This window comes from Panthera leo, chromosome C2, assembly GCF_018350215.1.
Source record: "Panthera leo isolate Ple1 chromosome C2, P.leo_Ple1_pat1.1, whole genome shotgun sequence".
Taxonomy (NCBI): domain Eukaryota; kingdom Metazoa; phylum Chordata; class Mammalia; order Carnivora; family Felidae; genus Panthera; species Panthera leo.
The window spans coordinates 149,110,100-149,135,156 of record NC_056687.1 but is presented as its reverse complement, the minus strand read 5'-3'; the positions used below and the strand labels follow the sequence as shown (position 1 = coordinate 149,135,156).

Sequence of the window (25,057 nt, the reverse complement as noted above, 5' to 3'; positions counted from 1 at the left end):
TGTTAATAAGAAGGGAAAATAGCAATTATCAGCTTTTGCCTGGACCCTTTGAAAGCTTAATAATGGTTTTAAAGGTGCCCTGCTAAATTGTTTCCAAATACTTCCCTCTTTAAAACATAAAGCGACCAAAACTTCATTATCGTTGGGAAAAAATGTTTACAAAATGTTAATTCCTATACTCACGTGTCCGTGTATAAGAAGTATCCTGAATTTTTTTTTACCAAAAAAAAAAAAAAAAAAAAAAAAAAAAAAAAAAAAAAAGATGTCTATGAGCCAAATAGGCAAACGATGCCTGGTGCCAGCATGAAAACTGAAGCTAACGCGAGGTACAGTCCCACCGCTCCCTCCACCCGGCGGGCCCCTCCTAACGAGCGACCATCACCCCAGCCTGACTGCCGTCTCCACACCCACCGACGGCAGGCCTGCAGCTCCTAGACAGCTGCTTCGGGGGAAGCCCAGAAAGTTCTGGGTGCCAAGCCACTGCCACTGGGCACAATTACTAAAGACGAACCACACTTGATACCTCAGATTAAGGCAGATCAAGCTACTCTCCCAGATACATTGTGAAAAATACTAAAAATACTTATTTCCATATGGAACAATAAGGCTTTCAAAATACAGTCCTAAACACATACACATGAATGAACTGCTCCCTCAGGCCACCAGGACAGAAGATGCACTGTGCTGTGGACAGTTTCACAAAGCCATGCTGTGGACTGCTCTACAGGACACTTAGAGCTGTGCAGCCCCTTTGCTCCCCACAAAACAAACAAACAAACAAACAAACAAACAAAACTCTCAAATAAGTCCAGGAAACCGCTACCTGAGCAAAAATTAAAAGAATTATTTCAAAGCACAAAACCCAAGAGGTTTTAATATGCTAATCTGCACTGTGAATTTCCAAGGAGCTGTAGGATGTCGGATAAGTTCCCTTTGCCTGGTGGCATCAGTAGGGCACTGTCACCTCTGTCATACCTTTGGCATCTTCTGGACAGATTATGAATCAATTCACAGAAGCAACCACCAACTCTCCACAGTGCATAATAACATCCACAAGAACTCTGTACATAACTAAATTTGGGTCCTTCATTTTAGTCGGTACTCCTTTCCCTTCACTAGTTTTTCATCAAAGCCATCAACACTAAGTATAAGAACAATAAAACACAGCTAAGGCCAAATAACAAATGCGATGAGAAAAATAACGGAAAGATTCTGGGCCCAGCCATGATTCGAACTAGGAAAACAGCCCAAAGAAAGCCAAATGACCTTTTCCATTTTATTTGCCTAAGCTCACTCTACCTAAGTGCCATTATCAAGGAAAAAAAAATACCGCCAAAGATTTTCCAATATCCTAATTATCTTTCGACCAGGCACACTATTATCTATTCCCAAAAGGGCCTATATTAAGAAAACCCTACAGAATACCTCCCAACCTGCACAGAGTTCACCCATTCTTGGGAGAAATGAGGAGATCCCTCCTTGGTGTGGCCTCCACCCTTGTATGGAGCATAGATAGCATTACACAGAGCAGATGTGTTCTCTCAAAAATACACACACACCGTTCCTGAATGTCCATGAAGACTTTTAGTTGGACACATTTGCTTGTTCCTTGAAAACCTAAAGCGTACTCAGCTAACGTAGGCAGAGAAAAGTGTTCCGCATGAGAACAAAAATAAGAGAAGAGACAAGGACAATTATCCCCATCCCAAATAAACACTGTGCCAAAAGATTCCAAGATGGCTGCAGGGGCAAAATCACCATTGCCAGGCATCAATATGTCGGTGCAGTGAATTACAGAAGTATAGTCGTGCCAAAAGGATACCTATACAGTACTTAAAAACAGATTAAAAAGCAAATTAAAAGAAATTAAAAGCAAACATAAAAGAAGGTGGTAAGTGAAATTCTAATAATTTGCAAATTCATGAATGTACAACCACAATTCTGTACTTTACAGAAATTAGGATTCAACGCACTTAGGATGATAAAGGTTTGAAATTGGGGACAAAAGGACCCTACCGCATCCCCTGAACACACTTCTTAAAAAAATCAGTGACCTCCACTCAACATTTGTACTTCAAAACTTCATACTTTATGATGAACCTTCTAGAAAACTACAGTCTCATTTGGGGATGACAATCATTTTTGTTTTTTAATTTCAAACCTACAATAAAGTGGAGATGTTCACTTCATCTTAACTAGAAACCTCAATGGCATTTTGAAAATCTCAGTTGTTTGTTATTAACATCAAATAAGACCGGAGATACCGTGTGACAAACGTCAGCTTTCTCTTTGTGTATCTCCCCATTTTATCAATGACATATACTGTATTCCAAGCTAGGAAAAAAAATAACATCATTCATGAGCCATAACTGAACAGAAAGACTACTTTTTGTGGGCAAAAACTGCAATAAAAGATAGGACAATGATTTTTCATTGCTACCCTTCTCACCAAAATTAAAGAAAAAGTAAAGTTGAGCTTAACTTAGAGAAATGCCATCCTCAAAAGAGATACTGTGCATAACTGGGCAACATAAGTAAATCACGATGATAATACATTCCCAGCATTCCATTCTTGCCAGGTTAAATTTCTTCATGACGTTTAATACTAAAATCTATTGAGGTGTTTTCTACAGACATATTTACCCTGCTTGGGCGCTATCTGAACAAAATACATTATCAAGAGAGAATGTATTTTTCTCCAAATGTCAAATTTTATTACAGTCAACAGATAAAAATATAAAAAGGTCACTTCCCTAGAGACAAATAAATACCACAAGGATTTTAAAATTACTTCATCCTGACACCAAATTCCACAAACAGTAGAGACAGCCACATTTTTATTAGGAACGTGAAAAATTCAGTGTTACTCACAAGAATAGTTCCATAACTGAAAAGGAACTCTTCTGTTACAACTTGAGGTCGAAACACCTGCGTGATGAGAGTTTCCACAGATTAAATCCTGAAAGCCACGTGTAAGAAACCAAAAATGAAAATATTTTGTCTGAGTTGATATTTCTAGGCTCCAGCTTACCTAGACAGGAGTCACATTTCTATTATTTTTTTCCTAATAAAATAGTACCTGAGAAGTTACGAGGTGAAGCACTATAGGCATCAGGGGGAGACACGTCTTCAGCTGTTTCGCTTGGACTGTTGATGGGTGTTTACGACCAGAAACATTGGCCAAGGCGTTAAGAATGTCACCTGCAAAGCACATCCGGGATCATTCATGAAGGTTACAGACCATAAATACTTAGGGACCACCGGTCACAGCTGGAACACTAATGGGATTACTACAGTAATTAATCTCTAAATAAAAGAAATGGGTAGGGGCTGTGCTGTTTTCTTCACACATATTGAGATTATAACAGAAAACTGTAGCCTCAGGGGACAGAATGGATATAAGCTTCCTCTTTCATCTAGCAATTCTAAGTAAAATTTATATAGTATTGGTTTTATATATGATTTTTCTTCCCTTTTTTTTTTTTGTCTTTTCTAAATTTTAACCATGAGCACTTCTTACTTCTGTAAACAGGGAAAGGGTATTTAAAAAATTATATATGAACACGGGCGCATGGGTGGCTCGGTAGAGTGAGTGTCCAACTTCAGTTTAGGTCATGATCTCGCAGTTCGTGAGTTTGAGCCCCATGTCAAGCTCTGTGCTGATAGCTCAGAGCCTAGAGCCTGCTTCAAATTCTGTGTCTCCTTCTCTCTCTGCCTCTCCTCTGCTCATGCTCTGTGTCTCTCTCTTTAAAAAAAAAATAAACATTAAAAAAATCTTTTTAATTATAAGTGAGCAGATTATAGCTTGCAATTTTAAATAATAAAATAGGATGGAAGTAAAAAAGATCAATTCCTAAAACTTCTCATTGGGTGAAAAGTCCAATAATAAAACTTACACTGTGGACATCTGAATCTTAGCATCACACCCTAAAACAGGATGAGTCTGGCACTAAGCAAGTCAACTACCAATCGACCAGACTGTAGCCTTCGGGTTAAACTTTAAGAGGTTATAATCCAAAAAATATTTGAAATGTTCTATTTTCAGTCATTAACAACCAAAAAAAATCTCTCAAAGTATTAGTAAGGAGCAAAAAGATACCATTAACCAGCCATAAAGGTATTTTCATTATTCTGATTTAATACTCTGAATTTCTGAGTATATTTTACCATAAGGAACTGGATCAAATTTAACATTTTAAACATTTCTGGTTTATAGCTACATCTGCTGGAAAAGCATGGAATGAAATTTAAGCTAAATGTACACATTCCTTAGATCACTTTAATTTCTCCAAATAACAATGAAATAACAGATCAGCCAGGAAAAAAAAAAAAAAAATCTTTTGCAAATTAGTATTTTTATTTAAACCAAAGAAATTTTCAAACTTTGAATTTTAATATCACAATTCTTTAATATTAAATGCTAATCCTTATGCTTTTTTAAATTCTCTTAAGGGTAAATAAATGTGTGGCTGTAACCCGAAAGAAAAGAATCTTTTCTTCAGAATTAGGCAGAAGGAAATCTTGAGAAAGTCACCTAAAACAAAAGGCCCAAACCCAATTTTAAGCTCTGACAATCTTTTTCTCGTGTTTATTTTCTAAAATTGCCAGTTTACCACAGATGACACCTCAACATAACCTTTAGCCTGCTCGTTGCCTCAGTCATGTCGCTGATGTAAAATAATTGTAAAAACAGATAAAGCAAATCCTGAGTTCAAATCTTGAAACTACACATTCAAGAAACGGTGTCACTGCGCTTTCCTGTGTTAAGTGAGAAACAAGAAGAAAAAAGAGGCGAGGCCTAAAAGCCCAAGCGCGGGAAGGGAAGCGTCAAGGGGCCTGAGGAGAATTTACCCAGGATCCGCGGCAGCTCGTGCACAATGTGACGGATGAGAAGGTCCAGGCACTTGGACAGGTATTCATTGCCGCTTTGCAGGTCCTTGCCTGGAGTGGTCTTTCTGCTGTCTCTCTCGATGTACATCACCAGTCTACACACAGGGAAGTGCAAAAGATTACCTCTCATGATAAAACAGTTGATAGCATCTGTCTGAAAACGTCGCCAAGGCAAATGTTTCCAGGGGGCACAGTCCCCGTCATGCTGACGTTTAGATTTTAGCAATTTGTCAGGCACCGTCTGTTTTTTGCCTTAGAAAAATCTACACGTTTATGAGGAAAGAAAACAAGGCAACTCTGAATATATCTGCCAATGTATTACCAAACAATGCCCTCATTTCATTTAGCCTTGGCCCATGAGAAAGAAACCACATTCTCCAGATGACGGATGAAAGGCGTCTGGGCAGAAGAACGCTCTTGGAGTTTCAAAGGTTCAAAGGAGAACCACAAGTTGTCTGCGCTCGTGTTGGTCATTAGTACTAAACTTGCTTGGGACCTCAGGCAAGTCACATGAATTCCAGCTCCTTCACTAAATTGTGTACATGAATCCAAAGAAAGATTTTCATCTCAACACTGGGTGATACAGAGAACAGACACTACATCTAAACATCTGGCTTTCACATGTCCCTTTGTCCCCTAGTTTTAGGATATCTAAAACGAGACTTCTGCAACCCACTGGCATTCAGTAGACATCAATCTCTGACCAACTGTGCCCAGCCCAGACCCACGAAACATATTGGGCCATCACTCTAGATATTGAGGGTGTGGTTAGAAACTTATAGGCTCATGTTTCATCCCGTTTGCTGGACCCACCAGGCACCTTCCCAAGTGCCCATTCCCCTCAACTCTCAAAAGGGCGGCGAGTTCACAGGCTGCATCATATGAAAGCCTCTTTACATCTCCCGATGCCAACATCCCTCTTCCCAGCTCCGCTGTCCCTACCCTCTCACCCAACTTCTACTTCCCAGAGAAAACTTCCTACCAACTCTTACTGTCAACTGGGAAGAAGTGGTTTTGCACAAAACGCTTAAAAGTATACTGACATCTTAACGCTTAGCATTTACGTGGCCCTCTTTGTAGATTTAGTCATGCTTTTGTCTTTCTGCTATTATCTGGAGCGGCACCAAATCACAAGTTTATTTCCATCCGCCAGTTAGTATCCTCTGCTCGAGTCACTGATTACACTGCCGGCCATACTCTAACAAATAGATGGCATTAGCCAAAACGAAGGAAAAATACTGTTAAGTCAGCAAAAATGTATCAATACTGCTTAAAGAATTCAGAGCACATAACTGCTCGATGATGAGTAAACCACAGAAACGAGAGGTTAAGTGGAAGCTAAGAGCTTCACAACATGTGACACGATGACTTGGGGCAGCCCGTCAGCCAGCCAGGAGCTCCCAGCGACAGGCAGCACAACACATTATCACTGGGGCCGGGCGCTTCCAAGACGAGAGCAGCAACTCCAAGAACCTCTTGATTAGTCGGCGCTACTCCCTCAGCCCAATCTAGGAAGCAGGACCTGAAAATACTAGACACACAGAAACTCATCTTCCTTTTCTGCTTTCCGAGATGGGTTGCCTGACAGACACCTCCCTGCCCAGCCTCACCATCTGTCGAACAGCTTTTCCCAAGTGAAAGAGTATAGCGTCTCCTCCAAGATGAGTACTTCAAACACACCCTCTAACCATTATCTGCTCTTGATCCTACTTGCGTGTTCTTCCACTGTGATGGTTCCTCGACTTCGGGGAAACTTCTCTTAATTGACTCCATGGCATCTTCTCCCGATCCATCAGCCTTTTCTTTTCTTCTCTTACTTCCTGCTTTATTATCTCCCATCATCTACCATTTCATTACACCCTTGCCCCTTTTCTTCTCTTTGCACCCATCTAGCCAAGGGAAGTCTGCATGAATCCAGTGATTTGCTTTCTGGATGCCTGCAGAGAAGGCTGCTAAAACTCAACACCACCATAAACGTGTGACACCAAGAATGAACGGCCCAGAGCAGTACCAAAATCTGACTGTATTTCATCAGTCAATGTATTCCCAGTCTGTTTTCAAAAGTTTCTTCTCTTCAAACCCCCAAGTGCCCACCCTCTCATGAGAGCAAACAGAAAGCATCATGAAGGAACTCTCCTTCCAAATTCTCAACATGCACACCTGTTATGTATCTGCCCTCGACACATTTCCTTCCGTCACAGCGGTGGACCAGTAACTCCTTCCCTTCCACCTTCTCAGAATCTTATAACGGGCAATTACTCGTTTTCCCTTTTATATATTTACTCTCTCCCATTTAACAAAACACTGTTCGTGTTCTTCTAGCAAATTCCTCATTGTCTCTCTCCTTCTCATCTCATCAAACCTCTTAAAAGAGGGGTGCCTGGGTGGCTCAGTTAGGTATACAACTCTTGATTTCACCTCGGGCTCTGTGCTGGGCTTGGAGCCTGCTTAAGTCTCTTGTTCTCTCCCTCTGCCCCTCACCCACTCACATCTGTGCACACATAAGAGAAAGAAAGAAAGAAAGAAAGAAAGAAAGAAAGAAAGAAAGAAAGAAAGAAAGAAAGAAAGAAAGAAAGAAAAGAAAGAAAAGAAAGAAGAAAGAAAGAAACAAGTCCTGAAAGAGAAATCTATACCTAGCACCCTCCACAGTTCCTCCTACTTGCTCAACCCACCCCAGTCTGACTCATACCTATCACTCACTTCAAGGCCACTGACAACCTCCATGACATCGAATCCAGCAGGTACCGGTCAGCAACGTTCAATACTGTTGCCATGCCTCTTACTCCTCTGTATGACACCATACATTTCTAGTTTTCTTCTTCAGCTTCTTTAGTTGGTCCCTCTCTGTGGCTTTTGTCCTAAATACTCAAGTTTATCAAGACTCAGTTCTAGGACCACTGCTCTTTCCTTCCTACCATTTGACCCATGCCATCTCATCTCCACCAATGATTTGACTTCCCACTATATACACAGATGTTTCCCAATTATGTATCTGCAGTCCAAATCTGGTCTCCAAGCTACAGATCTATATATTCCACTGCTGACTCGACATCTACTTTTGTCTGTCTCAAAGGTACTTCAAAATCTACACATCCCAGCAAAACACAATTATCCCAACAAACATGGTTGTCTTTCAGAGTATAATATCCCATTATACAATATCACTCCCAATGCTATCAAACCAGAAACCTTAGACTCATCCTTACACATCACCTCCCTTTCTCTTACTTCTCACACGAAGTCAATCATTAAATGCTCCCCAAATCAAGTGCAAGCTTCCATACTCCCTTCTCCTCAACTACAACAGCCTCCAAGCTAGTGTACGTCCTACTCTTGTCATTCTAGCCCTTACACACCCTGTATCTATGTGGATCTTGTCCACTGAGTTGTCCCTGTGCTTAAAATCTCCATGTCTTTAACATGTAAGTTCTTAAAACTCCCCATCAAGACCTTCAAGGCCTCCAGAGTCTGGCCCCCAACTACACCTCCTGCTTTGGCTTGCTATCTTCCCCTCCAGTTAAACTTCCCGCGCCCCTTCCCTAGCAACAAGATATCATGTCTCTAACTACAGGACGCTTCTCTTCATTCCTTGCCAGTCAACTCCTACACATATTTCATCATTCACTGTAGTGATGACCTTCTTAAATTCAACCTCTCAATGATACAGTCTCATAGAACAGAATACATTAAAGCCCTTACCCAAGAGCAATTTTATAATCTATTTTTGATTATCCTTTTTCTTTTAATATTATTTATTGTCAAGTTGGCCAACATATAGTGTATACAGTCTCTTGGTTTTGGGGAGTAGATTCCCATGATTCATCACTTACATATGATACCCAGTGCTCATCCCAACAAATGCCCTCCTCAATGCCCATCACCCATTTTCCCCTCTTTCCCGCACCACCACCCCCCCACCCCGCATCGACCCTCAGTTTGTTCTCTGTATTTAAAGAGTCTCTTCTGGTTTTTGCTTCCCTCCCTCTCTGTTTGTAACTATTTTTTTTCCCATTCCCTTCCCCTATGGTCTTCTGTTAAGTTTCTCAAGTACCACATCCCATGAGTGAAAACATAGGATATCTGTTTTTCTCTGACTGCTTTACTTCACTTAGCATTACACCCTCCAGTTCCATCCACGTTGCTACAAATGGCAAGATTTCATTCTTTCTCATTGCCAAGTAGTATTCCATTGTATATATAAACCACATCTTCTTTATCCATTCATCAGTCAATGGACATTCAGGCTCTTTCCATAATTTGGCTATTGTTGAAAGGGCTGCTATAAACATTGGGGTGCATGTGCCCCTATGAATCAGCACTCCTGTATCCTTTGGATAAACTCCTAGTAGTGCTATTACTGGGTCATACGGTAGTTCTATTTTTAATTTTTTGAGGAACCTCCACACTGTTTTCCAGAGAAGCTGCACCGGTTTGCATTCCTACCAACAGCGCAAGAGGATTCCAGTTTTTCCACATCCTTGCCAGCATCTGTTGTTTCCTGAGTTGTTCTTTTTGGCCACTCTGACAAGCATGAGGTGGTATCTCAATACGGTTTTCATTTGTATTTCCCTGATGATGACTGATGTTGAGCATCTTTTCATGTGTCTGTTGGCCATCTGGAGGTCTTCTCTGGAAAAGGGTCTAGTCATGTCTTCGGATTATCTGATAATATTTGTCATTCAGGAAATTTAAGAGTACCTAAGAGCAAAAACTATGTCTGATTTTGCTCACCATATCTTTCGACTCATGAGCACAGTTCCTGACGTGAAATAAGTGTTGAATAAATATTAGCTCGCTAGACGTATATTGCTTTGAAACTGCTGTGAATGCTTCTGCGATGGTCTCCCAAGGTACAGGTCCAAGAGCTGCTGAGTCACACACATAAGAGTGGAACCACGAACATTCCACTATCGCGTCACTGCCCAACTGCTTCCTAACGTATTCCCAACAACCAGGTAGCAGTTCCTTCCAAGTTACAAGCTCATTGGTATCTACCAGTATCAGGTTTCATCTTTACTCATCTACATCTTGTGGTCTTCATTTGAATTTTCACCATTGTTAATACGGTAAGCATATTTTTTTTTGTTTGTTCATATTCCTCTTTCATGAAATAGCTGGTTCAGTTTGGGTTTTGTTTTTTGGTTTTTTTTCGGTTTTCGATCTTTTGTTAGTGACTCATAGGCATTATTTATGTGGTCTAGATCTTTCCTTTTCCCCTTCTTTTTGTCTTTCACATTGAAGTCCTCAATTCATTGGAAATTGACTATTATATGGATTGGGAAGGAATCCAAATCCATTATTCTTCCAGGTAGATAACCACTTGCCTGGTACTATGGACTAAAAAGGTACTTCCAAAACTAAGTGTGAAAGAGGAAGGGTAAAAGAACAAATATACGGCAAAATCTGATTAAAAAGCAGTTGATCCCTAGATTACCTCCTCTTCCCAGTGAATCTAGGTGACTGCCACTGAACTTGCATCCAGGCAGACATTGAAGTCTGGAGATTTATTCTCTAGAGAAAGTAAAACAGAAAGTTTCTAGACTGGGAGAAAGAAACCACCATCAAAGTGCAAATAGGGGGAAACTAAGTGAATCCCACCAGGGCTTCCAGCCCCCTTTCCCAGCAGGCCCCCAGGATCCTGGCAGCCAGGTTCCTGGCCTCCAGCCGACGACTAGAATGCCCTTTAGCAAAACTGGCCCAAGACAAACATACTGGAGACATTAATGTTAAAGTTCACGTTAAAAATGCCTGTACAGATGACCTTAGGATGAAACTCAAAGTCAACAAAATTCATCCATGCACTGAGAAATTCTAGAACAGGTTGTCATTCCTTCAACTCTTAATCGTAACCAGACCAAACATTACCACTTATCCACAGGCATGGTTTTGCTTGACATTATATTTGGTGATATTCATCCATGTTCTTTTTCAGTGCTGTATAGTATCCCAGTGTATGGGTATACCACAATGTATTCATTACTGATGGATGCTGAGGCTGTTTCCATTTATGAATAATGCTAAGCATACCTTATGCTTGGTACATGTAAACATTTCTGTTTGGTATGTACTTGCCAGTGAAATTACTGGATCACAAAGCATTCTTAGATTTAGTTTAGTAGGCACTACTGATGATCAGTTTTCCAAAGTGATTATTAAGACAATTTACATTCCAACAGGCAGATATAAAAATCCCAATTGCTCTACATTTTTGCTAAAATCTGCATTATCAGGCTTTTTCATTACATATACCCAGGTGGGTATCCAATGGTATGTTATCACAATCAAATGGAATTTTCCTGATGACTAATAAGGCTATGCATCTTTTTGTGTGTTAAATGGCCGCTTGGAGAGAACTTTGTCAACTGCCTGTTCAAGTCTCGTGCTCATCTTTCTACTGAGTTATCAGCTTTCAGTTCTTTAGATGTTCTAATTAAAAGCCCACTGTTGATTATCTGTGTGACAAATACCTTCCTGTATTATCTCATTACTCTCTTAATGACGCCTTTTGATGAACAGAAGTTCCTAATTTTAAGGGGATCCAATATATCAATATTTTCCTTTATGATAGTGCTTTTGTGTCCTGTTAAAAAAAAATCTTGGTCTACTCCAAGGTCATGAAGATATTTTTATTTGTTACCTACTAGAAGCTTTATTGTTCAAATAATATTTTTTATATTTAAACATGCAATCAATCTACCTGAACTGACTTTTTGTACAGTGTAACTTACTACAATTTCTCTATACTGATATCCAAAATGATCCAGCACCACCTACTGTAAAAACCACCATATCCCACTTGTCCTCCCATCTCTTCTGCTCTTCTCCATGTTTTCCAACCTCATATCTCTCTATCCTGATCCCACCTCACTTCAGAAGATTCTCTATTCAGCTGTGTCTAATCTGCCCTTAACCCAATCCACTGAGCTCCCACCTTCAGTTACTGTATTTTTCAGCTGTGGAATTTCTATTTGGCTTGTTTTCATAGATATAGCTCTCTCTGAAAATTTTCCATCTTTCAAATTCCTTGAATATACTGATCTACTTATTTTAATGTCAACATGTGATAAGTCCATTGTCTGTGTCCTCTATGGATACTGATATCTTGTTTATTTTTATTTTTGTCATATCATCTTTTCTCCTCATAGTTATGATTACTTTCTATTAAGTGTTAGGCTCTATACAGGAAAACTGATAGAATTTTCTGAGACCTAATAAGGTTAGACTTCTCCAGACAGGGTTTACATTTGCTTCTGGAAGGCAGGTGGGGTAGCAATCAGCTGGAATCACCTGAATCCAATGAGAGACTGAGATGATTCAAAAGTGGGCTTCTTTCCTTGTTCCAGGAAATCCTTTATGTAAATAACAGGTATTCCAGAAACAGAGAATGGAGAAAATAGAAATGTTTGCCTATTGGAAATCAGGAGACCCAAAAGAAATCCTGCCAAAATTCACAGAGTATAAAAAGAGCAAATTACCACTTGTCTATAAGGAATTGATTTTCCCTTAGAATTTAAATTATCCGTTACAAAATTTAATAATGTGCTACCTAATTACCATCAGTTGAAATGTCTTTTTTTAAGGCAAAAACTACTCAAATAGTCTCCGCACACTAGCACAGACTTTTAACACATAAGAAAATGTCCATTATCTCTGTTGGGAGAAATAAAAGACTGATGGGATCCATAACAATATCAGACTAACTCTAGAATGATGCTCCATTTCTCTGTGCTCCCCCCAGAGCCTTCCCATTACAGGATGTGTTTACATAGGCTATACTAGGACAGCCAGCCTTTACTGACAAGGGAGTATTAGCTCCTAAAAGAATTCTCATTCTATGAAGAGAATAAAATGTGGAAACATTTGAGTGCAGTGTCCATAAACACTTTACATTTGCTGCACAAAACTGCAAATGATATTTCTTAGCATTCTACAAAGATAACAACTTTAAAAGGTCAACAATCTGAACTGTAATCCAAGTAAACCACAAATGAGATCCACTCCTCTTCCCCTCCCCCATTACCTTTAATACAACTATTCCTCTTTTTTTGTTTTTAAATATAATCTTAAAATTTTTTTAATGCTTATTTATTTTTGAGAGAGAGAGCACGCGCAAGAGTAGCCGGGGCAGAGAGAGGGGGAAACGCAGAATCCGAAGCAGGCTCCAGGCTCTGAGCTGTCAGCACAGAGCCTTTCACAGGGCTCAAACCCATAAACCACTATCATGACCTGGCCCGAAATCAGACAGTTGACCAACTGAGCCACCCAGGTGCCCCTAACAGCATTATTTCTGCCCAGGATATGTCTGTTTCCCAATCTACCACCTGTCCCCCCCACCCCATTTATCTCTGTGATTCATTCCCACTAATCTGACCACAATTTTCTTAATCCCATCTCAACAGGAATTCTTTTGCTCATTCCACACACATCCACCATTATGCTTCCCTCATCTGCCTTCTGTTAGACCTCCGGCCATAGTGCCATGCTTCTGTGGCCAAACTTGCCATGTCCTAAACTTTTTTATATCTCCTGTACTTACATCAGTGCAATGCCTTTGGTAAAAATGAACTTGATGATTACAAGGATGATGATACTCATTTATTCATTCAATACTTACAGTGTCTGCTACGTGCTAAACATTCTTCTAGTTGACGGGGATACACCTCATGGAATGTACATTAAAGTGGGAAGAAGACAGATAATTAAGAAATAAATAACTACAAAAATAGTTTAGGTGGTAATAAAATCCTATACAGAATGTTAAAGAAAAATAAGACAGCCGCTTGTCAGAGAAGGCATCTCTGACAGGATGACATTTAAGCAGAGAGGTAAGGTCTAGGCTGATGACATTAATCTGACAGTGATCATGCACATATGGTATGCGAGGCCATTAAACTAAATGAGATCACCTCGGGAGGGCCTGTCCAAAGAGTGAGCCATGGGACTACCACAGAGACTGCATCATAAGGAAGGACCAGCAAAGGAAACTGAGCAAGAGTTGACTAGTGAAGGATGAAGAAAACCAAAAAAACGTATCCTGGATGCCAAGTAGAAAGCACTTCAAGGAAGAAGACAGTGGGGCCACCTGGATGGCTCAGTCAGTTAAGTGGCCAACTTTGGCTCAGGTCATGATCTCATAGTTCATGGGTTTGAGCACCATGCTGGACTCTGTGCTGACATCTCAGAGGCCAGAGCCTGCTTCGGATTCTGTGTCTCCCTCTCTCTCTGCCTCTCCTCTGCTTGTACTCTCTCTAAAATAAATAAATAAACAGAAAAGAAAAAAGAAAAGAAAGGAAAAGAGAAAAGAGAAGAGAGAAGAGAAAAGAGACAAGAAAAGAAAAGAAAAAAGAAAAAAGAAAAGAAAAGAACAATGGACTTCTGGTTTCCAGTAAAGTCAAGTTAGGTTATTCAGACAAACTTTCCCACTATAAGCAAATCAAAAAAAAAAAAAAAAACAAAAAAAAACAGGTTGAATAAAATATATATCCACTTAATAATCACACCAAACTACAGAGTACAAATAAGCACAGGAAAAATTCTTAAGCAATCATCTACTGTTATACAAGAACAGTGTGGTTTGTACAGAACTGTCATTGACAACATCATACTTTGGTGCAAAAAGCACTGTCTCTACAACAATTTAAATGGCAGAGAAGATGATACTCTTTGGAATACTGTGTCAGATGATGCAGAAGAAATTCAAGGAACTGATGTCAAACATGCTGTGGTGACACTTCTATAAAGCAGTTTAAGAAGATGCATGTTGAATGCAGAAGAATGAAACAAGACCACTTTCTTACGCCATTCACAAAAATAAACTCAAAATGGATAAAGGACCTGAATGTGAGACAGGAAACCATCAAAACCCTAGAGGAGAAAGCAGGAAAAACCTCTCTGACCTCAGCCACAGCAATTTCTTACTTGACACATCCCCAAAGGCAAGGGAATTAAAAGCAAAAATGAACTATTGGGACCTCATGAAGATAAAAAGCTTCTGCACTGCAAAGGAAACAATCAACAAAACTAAAAGGCAACCAACAGAATGGGAAAAGATATTTGCAAATGACATATCAAAGGGCTAGTATCCAAAATCTATAAAGAACTCACCAAACTCCAGACCCGAAAAACAAATAATCCAGTGAAGAAATGGGCAGAAGACACAAATAGACACTTTTCTAAAGAAGACATCCAGATGGCCAACAGGCACATGAAAAGATGCTCAATGTCACTCCTCATCAGGGAAATACAAATCAAAACCACACTGAGACACCACCTCATGCCGGTCAGAGTGGCTAAAGTGAACAAATCAGCAGACAGATGCTGGCGAGGATGTGGAGAAACGGGAACCCTCTTGCACTGTTGGTGGGAATGCAAACTGGTGCAGCTGCTCTGGAAAACAGTGTGGAGGTTCCTCAAAAAATTAAAACTAGAATTACTCTATGACCCTGCAATAGCACTGCTAGGAATTTACCCAAGGGATACAGGAGTGCTGATGCATAGGGGCACTTGTACCCCAATGTTTATAGCAGTGCTTTCAACAATAGCCAAAGTATGGAAAGAGCTCAAATGTCCATCGATGGATGAATGAATGTGTATACACACACGCACACAACAGAGTATTATTTGGCAATCAAAAAGAATGAAATCTTGCCATTTGCAACTACGTGGATGGAACTGGAGGGTATTATGCTAAGTGAAATTAGAGAAAGACAAAAATCATATGACTTCACTCATATGAGGACTTAAAGAGACAAAACAGATGAACATAAGGGAAGGGAAGCAAAAATAATATAAAAACAGGGAGGGGGACAAAACAGAAGAGACTCATAAATATGGAGAACAAACTGGGGGTTGCTGGAGGGGTTGTGGGAGGGGGGATTGGCTAAATGGGTAAGGGGCATTAAGGAATCTACTCCTGAAATCATTGTTGCACTATATGCTAACTAATTTGGATGTAAATTTTAAGAAATAAAAAATAAAATTAAAAAAAATTAAGAATAGATCTACCCTATGACCCAGCAATAGCACTGCTAGAAATTTACCCAAGGGATGGCAGGAGTGCTGATGCATAGGGGCACTTGTACCCCAATGTTTATAGCAGCGCTTTCAACAATAGCCAAATTATGAAAAGATCCTAAATGTCCATCAACTGATGAATGGATAAAGAAATTGTGGTTTATATACACAATGGAATACTACATGGCAATGAGAAAGAATGAAATATGGCCTTTTGTAGCAACATGGATGGAACTGGAGAGTGTTATGCTAAGTGAAATAAGTCATACAGAGAAAGACAGATACCATATGCTTTCACTCTTATGTGGATCCTGAGAAACTTAACAGAAGACCATGGGGGAGGGGAAGGAAAAAAAAAAGTTAGAGAGGGAGGGAGCCAAACCATAAAAGACTCTTAAAAACTAAGAACAAACTGAGGGTTGATGGGGGGGGAAGGAGGGGAGAGTGGGTGAGGGGTATTGAGGAGGGCATCCGTTGGGATGAGCACTGGGTGTTGCATGGAAACCCATTTGACAATTTCATATTAAAAAAATTAAATTAAAATATAAAAAGAGAACATATGAAAAAAAAGAAGATGCATGTTGAGTGTTGAAATAAATTTTATGAAATGTTGAGAATGAAAAAAATTCCTAAATCAGTATATTATTTTATACATGCAACTGTAAGCACATACATGTAAGCACATATTTAAGTACAAGTTAAATACTTAGAGTTATAGGTAAATATTTGTCTATTTCATCAAATTCTTAAAACATATATACACACACATACAAACGTACACACACATATATATATTCACCACAGTCTCAACAAGCCTTTTTGAGCCTACCATCAAAAAACTGGGCTTTTGTGTTATAATCAGAATTGCTTTGAATTCAACTCCCCCCGAGATGTTTTCATCAGATTATTCTAGCTTTTGTATGAAAAATAAATTATGGAGGGTGGGGGGGTGGATGCAAGACCAGAAGCAGGCGGACACGTGAGCAGGCTAGCGTCACAGGCAAGGAGAGATGCCGCTGGCTTGCACTGGGGTACGGGTGGTCTTGATGCAAAGAAGCAGATAAATGAGAAGGTAAACACCTTCCGGAGGAAGAATCAATATGATTTGCTGATGAAATGCACGGAGTGATAAGAACAACAACAACAAAAATGGGTTACTAAGAGGTTTGGGACCAAACGACCAGATGAAGAATACTACTGAGCGTTTTGGGCGTTATTGTGGTGATGGGAGCCTAGGAGTTGAGACGGAGTCAGAAAGCAGATCTGGTTGGTCTATGTTAACTTGAAGATTCCTCTTGGGCATGACATTGAACATGTGGAGATCATATAAGCCTGGAGTGGGAAGAAGTCATACAGGTACATATCCGCAGATCGATGGTCTTGAAGCCACCGGATTAGACGAAATCACATCAGAACGATACTGATCAGGAAACAAGGAAGGCCCAGCATGAAGCAGAAGAAACCAGCTAAGGGACTAAGGTGGAAAGAAAGCAAGGACTGTATGTTAAGTTCCACTATGAGCCCTATACATACAAAGGTAAATTCTGGGTCCAGTTGGCAAGGTGAACCCAAGCATCCTATTTCCTATTTTTGCCAGGAAACCCTCATTAGCCCTAAATTAGGAAAGTGTACCGTTCACAGCCAGAACCTTCAGAGAATTTCCTGAAGATGATGGTGCAGATATACATGCCCTGAGGGAAGGCCCAAGTCCACAGGATGGAAAACCCTGCCTGGGAAGTAGGCAGAACCCCAGCAGCACACTAAGCTCTAAATGGCAGGGGAACAACACAGGTTTATAAATTTAGGAGCTGAACAGAAGAGGTAAGTTTCTCAACCCTATGAATAACTCTTTAAAGGAAATATATACCAGCAGAACTGACACAAAGGCCATGCTAACTGAAAGGAGAAGGGGCACAAGGGGATTGCAGGAAGGAGATTTTTTTTTTCATTGTAAGTATACTCTTTAATCCCCATCACCTATTTCCCCCATCCCTCCACTCACCTCCCCTCCGGTAACTACCGTTTGTTCGCTATGGTTAAGAGTCTATTTCTTGGTTTATCTCTCGTTTTTCTTTGCTCCTTTATGTTGTTGTTTAAATTCCACATGAGTGAGATCATATGGTATTTGTCTTTCTGTGGCTGACTTATTTGGCTCAGCGTTATACCTTCTAGCTCTATTTTCGCTGTTGCAAATGGCAAGATTTCATTTTTTACAGCAAAAGATTACACTGTGTGTGTGTGTGTGTGTGTGTGTGTGTGTGTGTGTGTGTGTGTATCACCTCTTCTTTATCCATCATCTGTCAATGGACACTTGGGCTGCTTCCATAATTTGGCTAATGTAAATAATCCTGCAGTAAGTATAGGGGTGCATGTACCCCTCTGAATTAACGTTTTTGTATTCCTTGGGTAAATACCCAGTAGTGTGATTATTCAATTATATAGTAGTTCAACTGTTAATTTTTAATTGTTTTTTATGTTTGTTTATTTTTGACAGAGAGAGAGAGAGAGAGAGAGAGAGAGAGAGAGAGAGAGAGGGAGGGAGGGAGGGAGAGGGGCAGAGACAGAGAGGGAGACACAGAATCTGAAGCAGACTCCAGGCTCCGAGCTGTCAGCACAGAGCCCAATGCGGGGCTTGAACCCACGAACTGCGAGATCATGACCTGAGCCAAAGTCGGACGCTCAACCAACTGAGCCACCCAGGCGCCCCTCAATTGTTAATTTTTTGAGGAACCTCCTTACTGTTCCACAGTAGCTGCACCAGTTTTCATTTCTACCAACTTTTTCTGCACAAACTCGCCAGCATCTGTGGTTTGATTTTGGCCATTCTGACATGAGGGAGGAGACGGTTCATTATAATTTTTTTGCTTGTTTTTGTTCATTGTAGTTTCAATTTGCATTTCCCTGATGACGAATGATGTTGAGCATCTTTTCATGAGTCTGTTGGCCATCTGGAGGTGGTCTTTGTAAAAATGTCTGTTCATGTCTTCTATCCATTTCTTTAACTGGATTATTTGTTTTTTGGGCATTGAATTGTACACCAGTTCTTTATATACTTTGGATACTAACCCTTTACCAGATCTGTCCTGTGACCAATTCCTAAAGTAACCACACACCAGCAAACCTGACACAAAGGTCATGCTAACTAAAAGGAGAGGGAACACAAGAGAATTGCAGGAAGGAAATTTCTTAAAACAAAGGAATGACTTGATGAAAAGCGGCATATGAAGGAATATTAACCTGGAGGGGCACAAAAGACGAGAAAGGGAGTAAGCCAGACGGGCGAATGGCAGTTACATGCGAAGAGGACAGTCACACAGGTGAAGAGGAGAAACAGAAAGGAACTCGAGAAATGAAAAACAGACTGCCTGGAAATGGTGTAAACGCAATTCCCCTAGTCTATAATCAAGAAAACGGCACATGCACACGGTGGGAAGGCAATTTCACTGGCTTTAAAAATAGAGAAGCCACGCTCTTTGCTGTAACTTATTCCGTGCCCTTTCCTGAAAATGCCCTCACCGCTGCCCCCCGGCGACCCCCACTCCAGGACATCTTCAGTCCCTTCGTGTTCTGCTGAGCTCACTGTGGACTATAAATGGACTATTCCAACTGTTTCTGCAGATCTTCCCACACTACTGCAATATGATGCAAACTGGGGACATTCATCCCGTTTGGATTCATCCTAGACAACTTCCCAAATGCTTCCTTGCTGTGACTATATGCTATTTCCAGAGAACCAAAACACCACACTTTTCTTTGCTTCGCTACATACAAAGCCCGTTTTTATCTACCTACTGCACATTCTTTAACTTATAACTGTTGTTTTCCCCCATACAGCAGAAATTTGTACTTTAAATAGGAGATGCACTTCTCTTCCATCTCGTTGTCAGAATCCTCAGAAAATTAATCATCCAATTTAAAAGTTCTGTAATTAAAGCCATTCTCTCTCAGCTTAGGGTAGTCAGGTGATAAATGGAATGTTGGCCCAAATTCAAATTGCATTCACTAAGCATATCTACAAACTTACTGAGTGACTGTTTCTTCAGTTCCTACATTTGTAACTGGAATAGACATACTTAGCAACCAGCAGAATCCATTCACTAGCTATCTGTTCTGTACAGTGAGGGCTCTTACGATCAGAAGGGATAAATGGCAGTATCTGGCATGTCCCCTCACAAGATAGTAACCCATACCGACAGAAAACCAAATCACAGAAATTGTACCAATAACAAAAAAATGGAAAGGTTGCAGGGGTGATAAAATCTACAATCTCCCCATTTAAACTGTCTACCTACCTGTGCAAAATCTTAGAAAATGACTGATCTTGGGGCACCTGGGTGGCTCAGTCAGTTAAGCGACTCAGGTCATGATCTCAGCATTTGTGAGATCGAGCCCCATGTGGGGCTCTGAGCTGACAGCGTGGAGTCTGCTTGGGATTCTCTCTTTCCCTCTGTCTCTGCCCCTCCCCCACTCACATATGATCACTCTCTCTCAAAATAAACAAAACATTTAAAAAAAAAAAAAAAGAAAGAAAGAAAGAGAAGAAAATGATAGATCTTAAATGACTGTATGTTATCCAAAACACGAGCAGGCTGTGACTCTAACTACATCTGTGATTTAAGATTTAGTATCCCTACTGGAGCAAATCAACACAGCCCTGGCATCATGGTTGCTATTGACCTGACAAAGGCTTTTTTACTCTGTATCATTCTGGAAGAACCACCAGCATGTCTTTGCTTTTACTCATGAGGGTACACAGTAATTGTTCACAGCCTTGCCTACGAGTTATGCCAACGATCCTGCTCTCGGCCAGAGAACAGTGTGCAAAGACCTAGATCATCTTAACCTCCCACCCAACACCACATTTGTATGCTACTTAGTGACATTAAGCTGATTGGACCTGAGGAACACTTAGTAGTAAGTACTTCAGTTGACTTAGTAAGACCTAGGAGAAATGGATAAATCCCATAAAAATCCATGGGCCCACTAGTCCTCAGCAAAGTTTCTGGGGCTGAACGGTCTACAGCATGTTGGGACATCCCTCCAGGTCAAAAACAAGCTATTGCATTTTCTACTAGGACCAAAAGTGGGCTTTTGTGAACTTAGGAAACAATATATAGCACCTTTAAAGGTGCTCCTTTTGACTCATTTTCTGAGGAACCCATTTAAAAACTTGCCGGTTTTGAATGGAGTTGGAGTGAAGACAGGCTTTGCTGCCGTTCCAGTGTACAGCATAAGGCTCCTCTGCCCCTCGGGCCTTAGGACCTAGCAGAGCTAGTGATCCTCTGGGTGTCTGTGGCAAACAGGAGTGATAGAGGGAGCCCCAGGGAAGCACCAATAAGCGAGTCACAACACAGACCTTCGGGGCTCCTACGGTCTGAAGACTGGTGCTCGCCCCCAAATTCACATGCTGGAATCCTAACACGCAATGTGATGGTGCTAGAAAGTCATTAAGTCGCCTGTGGGAGGGCTCTGCCTTCATGAATGGAATTAGTACCCTTATAAAAGAGATCCCACAGAGCTCCCTGGTTCCTGCTCCATGTGAGAAGATACAAGGAAAAGTCTGCAACTGTAAGAGGGCCTTCATCCACACTGCTGGCACTGTGATGTCAGACTTCCAGCCTCTGGAACCGTGTTTCGATAGTTTATTAGCTACCAATCTTCGGTATCTTGTTAGAGCAGCCCCAACAGACCGAGATAGGGGTTTTAGAGCAAAGCCACATGCTCATCTGCAGACCACTTTTCTTTCGAGAAAAAGTTCTTGTTAGAATGAACGTGCGACCACTGACATCAAATTATCACAACGTCTGAGCTACCTGTCATTACCTGAATCAGTAACCTGACACACCAAGTCACTAGACTGGGCACGCAGAGCAGTAACCCAACAAGCAGATTAATATAAGAGACTGAGCCGGAACAGGCCCAGAACATCTTAGTAAGTTGCATAAGTCGGTGGCTGAGATTCCCTTGATACTCACTCTTCCGCACTGCCTCCCCTCTCTTGATCCTGATTAAGATTTATGACCAACTGACCAAAGAGGAAAAGCACTGAGCCCAGTTACTCAATGGTTCAGTGCAAAATGCTGGCACCAAGTCGAAGTGCACTGCTGCAGTTGACAAACCCGATCCAAGAGTTCTTGAAAAGGAAACGTCCCAGTTGGCAGAGCTTCAAATACATTTCGTTGTACCCTATGTTTAAACTGAGATGTAGCCAGAAGCACAGATGCATGCTGCTTCACAGGCATTGGCTAACAGCTTAGGAGGGACATAGAAAGAACAAGATATGAAGACTGATGGTAAGAAACCCTGGGAAGGGAGCATGTAGGTAAACCTCTCTGGACGGGCACAAAGCAAGAAGGCATTTCTGGACCATATGAAGGACCCTTAGTGGGTGGGTATCCACGTCAGAGGAGGCTCTCAATACCTGGGTAGACAAGATGACAAGTTGTGCAAATGTCAGTCACCTCTCTCTCCAGCCACCCCAGGACTCGCGCAGTGGCCCCACATGCCAAGTGGCCAAGGTGAATAATGGAGGCTATGCATGGGCTCAGCAACAGGAATGCTCATCAGCCACGACCATTACCACTTCAGCCAACAGGAGAATTCAGTGCTGAGCCCCCACTGTGGCCCCATTTCCTGGAGAGACCAGCCAGTCATCTAGCAACAAGTCGGTTTATGGAAGAGGCTGTAAACTCTCCTCAGCGAAATAGTTACAAATCCTGGATACAGATTTGCTTTCCGTGCCCATAAGCGCCTGCCAGTTCCACTAAGCATGGATTTAAGAACTGCCTTATTTATCATCATGGTAATCAATATAATACTGTATCTGACCCAGGAACTTAGTAACATCCAAAAAGTGTGGAAATGTGCTCATGCCCATGAAATTCACTCATCTCAGCAAGCACTCCTCTACCCAGGAGCAGCTGGTTTGAAAGAAAGGAGGAATGGCCTACTGAAAACTCAGTCATGGGCCACCCGGGAAGCAACACAATGAAAAATTGTGTTCTATCGCACAGCACTCACAGGATTTTTACTTCCATTCTCCATGACCGGAAGGCTCTGCTAGATTGGTTCCAAGGAAGGAAAGTTCCCCCCAGAGGACAGAACAACAATTCCGTTTGGGTAATAAAGAGGGTTACTCTACTGGTTAAGAGTGAGTGGTCATGATTACGCGTGGACAGGGGCAACTAGAAATGGGATTCTGTAAAGAGCCTCTGGGTACTTCCGTAATAGCCGAAGTTAATGAAAATCTCAGCAACCGAGAAAAGGCGGGCTCACTGAGGAATTGTATCTTTCAGGTACTTGACATGCTCAGAAAAGTCCAAACCTGCGATTCAAGTTTATTTTTAACAGTGGAACTATACTGATTCATAGGGATTCCTGATACACATTTTTAAATGCCCTTAAAAAGGTAGCTTCACCAACTGGTTAAAAGGTGTCCTTTGGGCTATACTCTGGATCTAAGAGAGTGGTAGGGGTTTTTTTCCCCTTAACATGACATTATGATGGGTAGAAATAGTATCATTTTAATTTCTATTTCTTTGATTATTTGAGGCCAAATATCTGCTCGTATCTTTATGAATCTCTTTACAGTATACGGGTTAAAACTCTTTGTTACATACGAAGCTGTAAAAATTTACAGGTTTTGTAAGCATGAAATCTTATTTATAATCTTGGGGAATATAAAAGTTTCTACCCTATATATAGCCAAACCATCAGTATTTCCTTTTATGGTTTCTTTCATAGCCTTTCTACTCTGAAAAGCTTTTGCTGCCCATGTTTAAACATATTTTCTTCCAGCTGTTTACAGTTTCTTTTTAGTATATAATTCTTTAATCCATCTGGAGTTGACTTTTGTATGGTGTAAGCTGAGAAAATTTTTTCCCACACAGTTAACCAATTATACAGAATAAATGTTTCTTTTAAAAAAAATCCTTCATGATCAAAGTAGACTTTTTCTTTATTTTTCCGATTACCATATTAACAGCAATGCTATAGGGAAGGGGGAAAAAAAGCCTTGATGAAAATGGCATCCATCATTTCAGGATCACAGAACAAACCTATACAATGAGCTTACAAGACTCTTCATCCTCTGAAAGGGTTATCATTTACTAGAGACACGTGATCACCTGTCATATTCAACAGGAATATGAAACCATTTGGAGAAATAGGTGGACATTGTGGGGCTATCATGTAATTTTTATCTGACCCTGACAACTCGATTTCACTGCCTGTCATGCTAGATAGATTTGAAAGCTGACATCATAGAAAATGTGCTGATATTTAATCTATAAAAGGCCAATGGTGATGACAGTAAGCAGGAAGAAAGGTCTACATGATGTAGCCGAGGTTATCATAGGGTCTCGATGTGAGATTGCAAGTTCTTGGGCGGATGGACAGCATCCTGGGTAGCTCGGAATTCTAGCCACTAGTGGAGTTCTAAGGGACAGGTAAGGAAGGAGAAACAATTTCCCATATGAACCCATCAAAGAGAATGTTACTATCTCTCTAAAGGCTGCCTTCCTTTTGCACACTTTGATATTCAACCCTGCATTTTAAATGCACTGAACATCGTACCTGGGCTGCAAACCATGGAGTAACAAATACCAACCATTTTCCATCATCTGGACTGGGCACCTATGTGTTTGTGAGAGTATCATGTTCCTAAATGTGATCTACAAAATCTAAACAAATCTGACCTTTGACCGCCTTAAGGATTCCCTTAATCCTTCAAAATCACCTGGTGCCCATTGCTAACATTCTTTTTCTTCATTAGATTTTTAATTACAGGAGTGAAATGATTACAATAAGGCCAAAATAAAAATGAATAAAAATAACAATCTCCTATCCTACCCTCCTCAGATAACCAACTTGGTATTCTCCTTCAATGCCTTTTTTTTTTAATAAATTTTATACAAATAGAAGAGTTTGTGCCATTTTTATTTGTTTGATAAAAATAACTTCCTAATATGAAGCTCTGCCCTTTCACTTTGTCACATATATATATACATAGCGAATATATCTCCAAGTTAATGAAATGAAGCACTCAACTTATATTACAGCTATATCATCATTTCAATATCAATGGATCGTAACTGTATTTCCAGATATTAACCACTAGAAACAAGGCTACATTGGACCCCCACATGCACACATC

General features: G+C 40.6%; 1 protein-coding gene across 16 annotated transcripts in view; it reads right to left on the bottom strand.

Annotated features, from left to right (window-relative positions):
• The window catches only part of ULK4 (unc-51 like kinase 4), a 570,273-nt gene that overhangs the window by 373,910 nt on the left and 171,306 nt on the right, over positions 1–25,057 (bottom strand). For all 16 annotated transcript variants that reach the window (XR_006206962.1, XR_006206963.1, XR_006206964.1 and 13 more), the window contains 3 exons: positions 4,852–4,985; positions 3,080–3,201; positions 2,872–2,928 (listed from right to left, as the gene is read on the bottom strand). Coding sequence is in view for 13 of the 16 variants with exons in the window: in XM_042954274.1 (XP_042810208.1) it covers positions 2,872–2,928; positions 3,080–3,201; positions 4,852–4,985 (313 nt within the window). In the remaining 3 variants the exon portion in view is untranslated. The remainder of the gene's footprint in view (positions 1–2,871; positions 2,929–3,079; positions 3,202–4,851; positions 4,986–25,057) is intronic.